Source organism: Scyliorhinus canicula, unplaced genomic scaffold, assembly GCF_902713615.1.
Source record: "Scyliorhinus canicula unplaced genomic scaffold, sScyCan1.1, whole genome shotgun sequence".
Classification (NCBI taxonomy): Eukaryota; Metazoa; Chordata; class Chondrichthyes; order Carcharhiniformes; family Scyliorhinidae; genus Scyliorhinus; species Scyliorhinus canicula.
The window spans coordinates 8,189-18,994 of record NW_024055434.1 but is presented as its reverse complement, the minus strand read 5'-3'; the positions used below and the strand labels follow the sequence as shown (position 1 = coordinate 18,994).

The window sequence follows — 10,806 nt, the reverse complement described above, 5'->3', positions numbered from 1 at the left end:
TCTGACTCAGACAGCTCATGGTAATACGAGCTGAAAGCCGCATTGACCTGGAGAGGAGCTGAAACCAAGTTACCTTCCTTGTTCCAAACCAAAGGGGTTTCTCGAGAGGCAGTCTGCCTCGAGTTGATGTGCAGGAAGACTCCCCGCCTCCTCCCCATGTTCATAGACGGTGCCCTGGAACGTCGTAACTGATGTAGGCCTTATCCGTAGATATCAATTCAAATTGGAGCTGTAAATTTGTTCTGTGAATCAGTCGATCTGCCGTTGGGGCAAGTGAGTATTGACGGTCAACTTTCAAGATGGAGTCCACCAGCCTTTGTCGTTCCACTCTCTCCGTTTTCATGATGTGAGCCTGATATGAGATAATCTCCCCCCTTATGACGGCCTTTAGGGTTTCCCAGAGTGTCGAAGGAGATATTGACTCTGTTTTGTTGAGGTTAATAAAGTCTGCAATGGCAGCAGACAAATGCCCACAAAATTTATCATCAGACATCAAAGTGGCGTCTGGTCTCCAAGGTGGGTGTTTGGAAGGAGCAAAATCAAAACGAAAATCAACAAAATGAGGGTCATGATCATAGATGACAATCGCCGAGTATTCGGCTGTCACCACTGAAGGGAGGAGGGACTTAACAATCAAAACGTCAATTCGGGAATAGGCACGGTCAACATGAGAAAAAAAGGAAAATTCTTTCCTGTTTGGATGCAGAAAAGGCCATGGACACCCCCGCCCCCCACCCCACCAATCCATCCCATAAATGAGGGCAGTGCCCTGGACATCCCAGATGGGCTCAGAGATTTAGACATGGAACGGTTCAATTTCGAGTCCAAGGCCCAGTTCAGGTCACCTCCTAAAATCATCGATGTGAATATAAGTCAGGGAGGAGGTTCACCGAAGAATTTCCAAAATTTGGATCATCCCAGCTGGGGGCAGAAATGTTTATGAAAATAACCGGAGTGTTTTCCCGTGAACCACAGACAATAATATAGCGACCATTGGGATTGTCCATAATCCGAGAGGGGGTAAATTGTCCTATTTATGGATTAGTATTGCCGTGCTTCTAGCCCAACCGTTATAGCCGGAATGAAAGACTTGTCCCACCCAATATCTGTGAAGCCTTATCTGGACATTCACACACAGATGGGTTACCTGTAGAATACGACACCCGAGTTTAGACCGTTGAGATGAGCAGAAACCCCAGCCTGCTTCACTGGACCATTTACCCCAAACATTCCAGGTTACAAGGCCAAGTGGAGATCTCCCATTAATTCCTACATCGGGGTCAGCCATAACTTCTGAAGAATATCAAGCAAGGGATCTTGACAAGCCAAAGGTGAGGAGATCCATCCAGGACGTCAACCAAGCCCGGCCCAATGGCCAGACAGACACAGAGTTGCGACACCGTCAAACAACTAACACCCTCCCCATCCCTCCCTAACCCAACAACACCTAACAGTAATATTCCCCAACAATCCCTTATCTCTAAATCTCTACACATCATAATCCGACCACAACAATATTCTGAGCTCCTATTCACACGGTGTTTGGGACGAGGAGCTGCAGCACCTCGCAGTCCCTCCCATCAGCACCTCGCAGTCCCTCCCGTCAGCACCTCGCCGTCCCTCCCGTCAGCACCTCGCCGTCCCTCCCGTCAGCACCTCGCCGTCCCTCCCGTCAGCACCTCGCCGTCCCTCCCGTCAGCACCTCGCCGTCCCTCCCGTCAGCACCTCGCCGTCCCTCCCGTCAGCACCTCGCCGTCCCTCCCTCAGCCCCTCGCCGTCCCTCCGTCAGCACCTCGCCGTCCCTCCCGTCAGCCCTCGCCGTCCTCCCGTCAGCACCTCGCCGTCCCTCCCGTCAGCCCGCCTCAGCACCTCGCCGTCCCTCCCGTCAGCACCTCGCCGTCCCTCCCGTCAGCACCTCGCCGTCCCTCCCGTCAGCACCTCGCCGTCCCTCCCGTCAGCGCCTCGCCGTCCCTCCCGTCAGCACCTCGCCGTCCCTCCCGTCAGCACCTCGCCGTCCCTCCCGTCAGCAGCCTCGCCGTCCCTCCATCAGCACCTCGCCGTCCCTCCCGTCAGCACCTCGCCGTCCCTCCCGTCAGCGCCTCGCCGTCCCTCCCGTCAGCGCCTCGCCGCCCCTCCCGTCAGCCCCTCGCCGTCCCTCCCGTCAGCACCTCGCCGCCCCTCCCGTCAGCACCTCACCGTCCCTCCCGTCAGCACCTCGCCGTCAGCACCTCGCCGTCCCTCCCGTCAGCACCTCGCCGTCCCTCCCGTCTGCACCTCGCCTTCCCTCCCGTCAGCGCCTCGCCGTCCCTCCCGTCAGCACCTCGCCGTCCCTCCCGTCAGCGCCTCGCCGTCCCTCCCTTCAGCACCTCGCCGTCCCTCCCGTCAGCACCTCGCCGTCCCTCCCGTCTGCACCTCGCCTTCCCTCCCGTCAGCGCCTCGCCGTCCCTCCCGTCAGCACCTCGCCGTCCCTCCCCGTCAGCGCCTCGCCGTGCCTCCCGTCAGCACCTCGCCGTCCCTCCCGTCAGCACCTCGCCGTCCCTCCCGTCAGCGCCTCGCCGTCCATCCCGTCAGCACCTCGCCGTCCCTCCCGTCAGCACCTCGCCGTCCCTCCCGTCAGCACCTCGCCGTCCCTCCCGTCAGCACCTCGCCGTCCCTCCCGTCAGCACCTCGCCGTCCCTCCCGTCAGCACCTCGCCGTCCCTCCCGTCAGCGCCTCGCCGTCCCTCCCGTCAGCACCTCGCCGTCCCTCCCGTCTGCACCTCGCCGTCCCTCCCGTCAGCACCTCGCCGTCCCTCCCATCAGCTAACCTCATCCTGAGCTGGGAGGGTCTCCACTCAACCATAGACTCAAAGAAAAACTCTTACACAGATATAATTCACAATGCAACCAGAGTGCGAAGAAGAAAAAGTACAACACGTGTAAAATCCAACAATAACTTCATACCTAAATTTTATACAATGTAAAACTCCTGAACCTCAAAACACAGTAACTCTGATATAGCCAGACACAGTTAAGAACTTCCGAACGTCACAACACAGAATAACTCCAATCAGGAGAATCAAACAGAGTTCTAATTGAGATTCTGAACAAATTAATTTGCCTCTTCAGGAGAGTTGAAGAAGCGATCCATTTCCCCGACACACACAATGAGGGGGTTGGATAGATCAAGCCAAACTGACTACTCTTTTCATGTAAAACATTTTTCACCCCGTTCACCCTTTTGTTCACCAGGTCCGCACTTACGTCCTGGTATAACCGAACGGAGAGGCCTTCCTGGTGCTCCGTGGCCCAGTGAAGGACCTGTTCCTCATAGAACATAGAACAGTACAGCACAGAACAGGCCCTTCGGCCCTCAATGTTGTGCCGAGCCATGATCACCCTACTCAAACCCACGGATCCACCCTATACCTGTAACCGAACAACCCCCCACTTAACCTTACTTTTATTAGGACACTACGGGCAATTTAGCATGGCCAATCCACCTAACCCGCACATCTTTGGACTGTGGGAGGAAACCGGAGCACCCGGAGGAAACCCACGCACACAGGGGGAGGACGTGCAGACTCCACACAGACAGTGACCCAGCCGGGAATCGAACCTGGGACCCTGGAGCTGTGAAGCATTTATGCTAACCACCATGCTACCCTGCTGCCTCCTTCTTAAAATGATGAAACTGAACAATAACTGCACGCGGGGGTTCCCCAGCACGCGGTCTCAGTCGCAATGAGCAATATGCACAATCCAGTTCCGGGGAAGGGGGCGCGAGCACATGTTTGCCCACCATTTTGAAAATCACGTTGGTGAAATATTCCGTGGGGGGTTTGCCCTCCACCCCCTCAGTCAGACTCATGATCAGGGTGTTTTCTAAGTCATTCAATTTAGCCCTTAGACTGTTATTAATTCCCACCACTGATGATAGACTGGTTTCTAATGAAGAAATCCAATCGCTGTGATCAGATAAGGCAATTTCCATTGTGGAAACTTGACAGGGCCTAGTTTTGATCCCGATTAAATTGGATATCTTAAATTAAAGAATTGATCACTCCAAATTAATCTACAGTCCAAACCTCTCGCAGGCTGACGGGAATTCGGACTTGGCCAAAGTCAAATACGCAACCCACAGACAAACTGCCAGAACGTGTCTGGAGCTGCCCTGTCGATAAACATCAGGATACCATAGATCCTTTACATAAGAACATAAGAACTAGGAGCAGAAGTAGACCGTCCGGCCCTTCGAGCTCCGCCATTCTATAAGATCACGGCTGATCTTTTCCTGGTCTCAGAACCACTTACCCGCATTCTCGCCATATCCCGTAATTCCTTTATTTTTCAAAAAAACATCGACCCTATCTTTAAATATATTCAATGAAGTAGCGGCTACTACTCCTTTCGGTAGGGAATTCCATACTTTAACCACCCTCTGAGTGAAGAAGTTCCTCCTTGATTCTGTCCTAAATCTGCTCCCCCTAATCTTGAGGCTATGCCCTCTTGTCCTACTTTCACCTACCAGTGGAAACATCCTTTCTACTTCTATCTTATCCATTCCCATCAAAATTTTATATGTTTCGATTAGATTCCCCCTCAACCTTCTGAATTCCAGTGAATATAATCCCAATCTACTCAGCCTCTCCTCATACGATAACCCCGTCAACTCCGGAATCAGCCTAGTGAACCTCCTCTGCAGCCCCTCTAGTGCTGGCACATCCTTTCTCAAGTGTGGAGACCAAAACTGCACACAGTACTCCAGGTGTGGCCTCACCAGCACCTTATACAACTGCAACATTACCTCTCTACTTTTAAACTCAATCCCCTTCGCAATGAAGGACAAAATTCCATTTGCCTTCCTAATTACTTGTTGCACCTGCAGACCAACCTTCTCTGACTCATGCACAAGTACACCCAGGTCCCTCTGCATAGCAGCTGCAACTTTTTACCATTTAAGTAATAATCCGTTCTATTGTTACTCCTACCAAAATGCATGACTTCACACTTATTGACATTATACTCCATCTGCCAGACCTTTGCCCACTCACTCAATGTGTCAATGTTCCTCTGTAAGGTTTTACAGTACTCAGTACACTTTGCTCTGCCACACACCTTCGTGTCATCTGCAAACGTGGATACCTTACACGTAGTTCCCAACTCCAAATCGTCTATATAAATTGTAAATAATTGTGGTCCCAACACCGATCCCTGAGGCCCCAACACCGATCCCTGAGGCACACCACTCGTCACTGATTGCCAGCCAGAATAGCACTCATTTATTCCCACTCTTTGTTTCCTGTTAGACACACTTTGATACACACCGATTTGTTTGGGGTAGCCCAGACCGAGCCAGACTCTCGGGCACCCAGAGTCCCTGCCATTAGCTTATGTGGCAACAAGTTCTGTGCAGCAGCACCACCGGAGATGGATACCTGGGGGCGGACCCCGGTGTCCTGTCACACCATTGGGTGTTGGGACACCCTCCAGAGACCTCATTGGCCAGAAGCCAGAGATGTTTCTGGAAAGGTGGGGAGGGAGAGGGATAAAGGTAGATGCCCCAAAACACACCAGTGGTGAAGACTCCCCGCAGAGGCAATTGAGATGTCTGACCAGAGGTGGAAGGAAGCAGCTTGTGAGACCCACCTTCACAACGACGGACCTGAAAGATTCAGAGAATCAAACCCACGTCTCAACCGGAGTCATCTTTACGGGTAGTAAAACCAATCTTGGGAATCTTTGGTAAATGTTATTGGGTTAATTTAAGGTTAAATATTGTTGTTTAATAAAGTTGGTTTGATTTTATATTGTGTTGTCTTTTGTTTGCCTCGACAATAAAGACATTTGGATAAAACCTTTGACTAATACACAGTTCGAAAGTGTCTGAGATTTTACAGATACACCGTATTTTTAACTGGGGCCCAGGTGCTTCTAGAATTTTGCCCATATTTTCGATTTTCACGGATATATGAGCAAGATTCATCCACTGACAGCAACAGCTCCTCTGCCAAAGCCTGATGGTGTTTTCCTAATTCAGCCGATCCAATGTGGCTGCTGTTGGCAGCGTGTTCAGCGTTGGAGAAGGAGGACTCGCCCCCGCCATCTTGCAGCCCGCCGAGTCCTGCGAAGCCTCGGAGTCCCAGGAGTAAGTGCGGCCCACTTCTTTTCTATTCTTCTTTCTCGGCATATCTTGAAGTTTGTGTATTTGTCTGTTGAGTATCATAGAATTTACAGTGCAAAAGGAGGCCATTCAGCCCATCGAGTCAGCACTGGCTCTTGGAAAGAGCACGCTACCTTTTGTAAATCCATGCTGACTTTGTCCGATTACACCACTGCTTTCCAAATGCTGTGCTATGAAGTCCTTGATAATGGACTCCAGCAACTTCCCTCCTACTGATGTCAGGCTCACTGGTCTATAGTTCCCTGTTTTCTCTCTACCTCCCTTTTTGAATAGCGGGATTACATTCGCTACCCTCCAATCTGTAGGAACAATTCCAGAGTCGAAAGAACATTGGAAAATGACCACCATTGGATCTCCTATTTCCAGAGCCACTTCCTCAACTAGTTTGGGATGAAGATTATCAGGTCCTGGAGATTTTATAACCGGATACAGGTAGTCTCGGAGATTGGGCCAAAATTTGTCAGATGGAGTTTAATGTAGATAAGTGTCAGGTTATCCATTTAGTCTGAAAAATAGAAAGGACAATTATCTGAATGGAAAGCAGATTCAAGGTGCGTTCGACAGAGGGATCTGGGTGAATTTGTGGAACTCGCTGCCCCATAGTGCAGTGGAATTTGAGTCATTAAATGGTTTCAAGAAGCAGCTAGATAGATTTCTGATTATAAAAATGGATTAAAGGGATATGAGGAACAAATGGGGAGGTGGATTTGAGGCGAGGAACAGATTGGCCGTGATCTGATTGAATAGCGGAGCTGGCTCGAAGGGTAGAATTGTGTACTTCTACTAATTCTTATGTTCCTATGTACTGTCCAGGATAAAAGTAATGTATTACTTCTGCTCCGGTGGATCATTTCAGTGGAAATGTGCTCTCGCTCAAAGAGTATCAGCACACTGGAGTGAACATTGGAAGACTGGCCAGCCCACAGAGAAACTTTCTGATCTCCCACTTCACTCACTGTCATAATGACCATGGTTCAATCCTGGATGTGATCAAGAGCAGCAAAGATCAGCAGAATCCAACCCCTGTAATTACTTGTGAACTCGCTGGTGTTTCTGCAGGTAGGATGTACTACTGAATCCTTTCCCACACACGGAGCAGGAAAACGGCTTCTCCTTAGTGTGAACTCGCTGGTGTCTGAGCAGGTTGGATGAATTAACAAATCCCTTCTGACATACAGAGCAGGTGAATGGTCGCTCCCCAGTGTGAAGTCGCTGGTGTGTTACCAAGTTGGATGAATTAACAAATCCCTTCCGACACACAGAGCAGGTGAATGGTCTCTCCCCAGTGTGAAGTCGCTGGTGTGTTACCAAGTTGGATGAATTAACAAATCGCTTCCGACACACAGAGCAGGTAAACGGCTTCTCCCCAGTGTGAATTCGCTGGTGTGTTACCAAGTTGGATGAATTAATAAATCTCTTCCTGCACACTTTGCAGGTGAATGGCCTCATTGCGGCGTGAACTCGCTGGTGTGTCAGCAAGTTGGATGAATTAGTAAATCCCTTCTCAACCACTGAGCAGGTGAGTGGCTTCTCCTCAGTGTGAACCCCCTGGTGTGTCAGCAGGTTGGATGAATCTATGAATCCTTGCCTACACACTGAGCAGGTGAATGGCGTCTCCCCGGTGCGAACTCGCCGCTGTGTCAGCAGGTTGGATGAAACAGTAAATCCCTTCCCACACTGAGAGCAAATGAACAGTCTCTCCCTGGTGTGAGTACGTCGATGAGTTTCCAGCACAGACGGGAAAATGAATTCCATCCCACAATCCCCACATTTCCACGGTTTCCCCATGGTGTGTCTCGGTGCTTTTCCAGTCACACGGATGGTAAAACGGCCGATGGTTTCCCCCGTGCTAACGAATCGAGTGTCTCTGTTAGATCTCAATGTGAAGTTTGGTTTGAGATTTCTTGCTGCAAATCTTCCCCTTTGAATATCCTGTTAAAGGAGTTTACAAATGTCATCACGGTCAGTACAGCTCAGAAATTCAGAACAGACAATTCTAGTTGCAGTGGAACATGCTTTCCTCGCTCGTTCCCCAAAAGCTGTAAATTTCCACGCACGCATCTGTACAAACTCACACTCTCTCTCTCTTGGTCCGTCCATTCTCACTCCATATTCACCCTCCCTATTCTCCTGAAGCTGCTAATTCATGTTGATCAACAGATCGACACTCAGCATTTCCTGATCTTGACCAAGATATTGTGACATCCCAAGAAATAGGAGCAGGAGACGGTCATTCAGCCCATCAAGTCTGCTCCACCATTTAATAAGTTCATGGCTGGTCTGATACTAATCTCAAATCTTCAATTCCAGGGAATAAATATGGTGCAGAATTTGATGGTTAATATCAGCTGATGGACAGAAGAGAAATGATCTCGAGTGCAGGAAAAACAATTCCTGACCATGGGAAGATAAAGATGGTAAATCAGCAGCACATAGCCAAGGGATGGGCTGCAGTGACAACTTCATTCAGACACATTGGAAGAAATAACAGTAAAATACTAAACATGGTTAAAATAAATACCCTATTAGAGGCAGAAGTTGAACAATGGCAGAGAGGTGATGAGGGAGGGCAGAGCTGAAACAGAGCAATGTGTGAACTTGAATTCAGATCCACAGTAAAGGAGACAAACCTGCCCCAGAGCCCAGAAACCAGAGCACAGACAACAAAGCACAATTCTAAAAACTCTAAATTATAGATGAATGCTCAATAATACTCACTTCTGGAACAATTTCACGGATTTCAAATGTAAAACCTCCTATGGAGTCTGCAGCTGCAAAGATATCAGAAGCACTGGAATCAGAGAAAAATCACAGTTTTCAAATCTTCTAACTCCCTGTAAAATGAGATTACAAAAGTCATGTGTCAATTGTGGTCAGAGAGTAACATTTTTTCTTTATCCCAGATTGCTGTGTGTAAATCCTCCCCATCTATCTCCCTGTAAACGGAGTTTCCAAAGTCCAAGATATAAATTCATAAAAACTCTCTCCCCATTTCCTGGCCTAGGATTACTATGGGATACACTTACATTGGAAGCAGTTCAGACAAGGGTCACTAAGCTGATTCCTGGCATGAAGGGGTTTGTTTTATGATGGAAAGGTTGGCCAGGGTGTGCATATACTGATTGTATTTTAGATAAATGAAAGGTAATCTTACAGCAGCAGAGAGGATTCTGAGGGTGCTTGACAGGTGCTGAAAGGATGTTTCTCCTCAACAGGGAATCTTCCACTGCAAGGAAAGTTTAAAAATCAGTGTCTAAGACAGAAATGAGGAGAAATTGCTTCTCTCAGAGCGCCAGTTGCCGGTGGAATTCTCTGCCCAGTGAGCAGTGGAGGCGTGGCCATTGAATTTATTCAAGGCTGCATTATACACCATTTTTACTGGCAGGGGAGTAAAAGGTGAGGAAGGTTCATTGTCTGAAGGAAAATGGAGTTAAGACAATGATCAAATGAGCCACAATTGTCCGAATGGCCTCTTACTGCTAATAATTCTGATAATCTTATTCTTCTGTTATTGGGATGGGCGCACATGCGCTTTGCAGCAATTCCCCTCCCCCCGCCCTCACCCTGAAGAGGGCGCCCGTTCTCCCGGACCATTCAATCAATGAGTCAAACATTTTCTCTCCTGGTCACCAGAACCCTGAAGCTCCTCCTACTTTCCGTGACGGCACCAAGATGGCCGCTCATGCGCTCTGCTCCCCGCTGAACGAAGATGGGGACAATGGAACTGGGCCCAATCTGGATAAAAGCCCATCAGCTGCAAACACGGGGCCTGCAGGGTCTCTTCCTGCCGAGGGCCTTTCCCGGGTGTTTATGAAGCCTCCGCTCCCTCCCTTCCCCCCGGTTCCCGGCTCCATTCCTCCCTCCTTCCCACCGCCGCTCACCCGCGGAAACAGCCCCTTCAGCGCTCGCAGAGCTTCGAGCAGGATGACAGTGCGCATGCTCCAGATACAATACTGCGCCTGCGTACTGGGCTCCTGTGGAATGAATAGGGCACATTCACCGCCGCAATGGATGTTGGGTAATATCAGCACCATTCAAACCTCAAACAACGAATACAAAATAACAATTTTGCCATTTGACCTCAACTAATTTTCAAAAATCATAAATGATTATGAATTGATGATCTATGTTACATGTGTCAGAGTTCTGTGTGTGCCTATGTCGAGGTTTTAAAGCTTTTCTACTGTTTCTTCTCTCTCTACCCTGCCGGTGCTAACTCTTGCTGGGTTCAATTGCAGTTACTGATTTCTCTCCCTGTTCATAATACTGAATATTCATTGTTTTGTTGAATGATAATGCACAGAGGGAAACCATTTGGCTCATCATATTGGCTAGCAGTGTCAGAACCTGATTGAGTTTAACTGAATATGTCTCCAGACCCCACCTACTGCACTGACTTTAATAACAAAGGGCCAAGGGAGGATTCCGGTGTGTTCAGAGTGGGTGAATTGTGGAATTACAAAGAAAAGGTATTGATATCCTGAATCTTCAGAATTATCACTTGACTGGGATAGAACATAGAACTGTACAGAACAGGCCCTTTGGCCCTCGATGTTGTGCCGAGCAATGATCACCCTACTTAAACCCACGTATCCACCCTGTACCCGTAACCCAACAACCCCCCCCACCTTACTTTTTAGGACA

The 10,806-nt window shown here is 49.2% G+C and overlaps 1 protein-coding gene across 1 annotated transcript; it reads right to left on the bottom strand.

Moving 5' to 3' along the window:
• Positions 1-5,742: 5,742 nt before the first annotated feature.
• Positions 5,743-10,059, bottom strand: LOC119959400 (gastrula zinc finger protein XlCGF71.1-like). The gene is made up of 4 exons (XM_038787689.1): positions 10,044-10,059; positions 9,317-9,388; positions 8,881-8,953; positions 5,743-8,094 (listed from the first exon to the last, which is right to left on the bottom strand). The coding sequence occupies exon 4, from the start codon at positions 7,948-7,950 to the stop codon at positions 7,192-7,194; it is 759 nt and encodes a 252-aa protein (XP_038643617.1). The 5' UTR covers positions 7,951-8,094; positions 8,881-8,953; positions 9,317-9,388; positions 10,044-10,059; the 3' UTR covers positions 5,743-7,191.
• Positions 10,060-10,806: the final 747 nt, after the last annotated feature.

Excerpts from the sequence above, each read along its gene's own strand:
- LOC119959400 (XM_038787689.1), bottom strand. The coding sequence starts at position 7,950 with ATGGGGAAACCGTGGAAATGTGGGGATTGTGGGATGGAATTCATTTTC.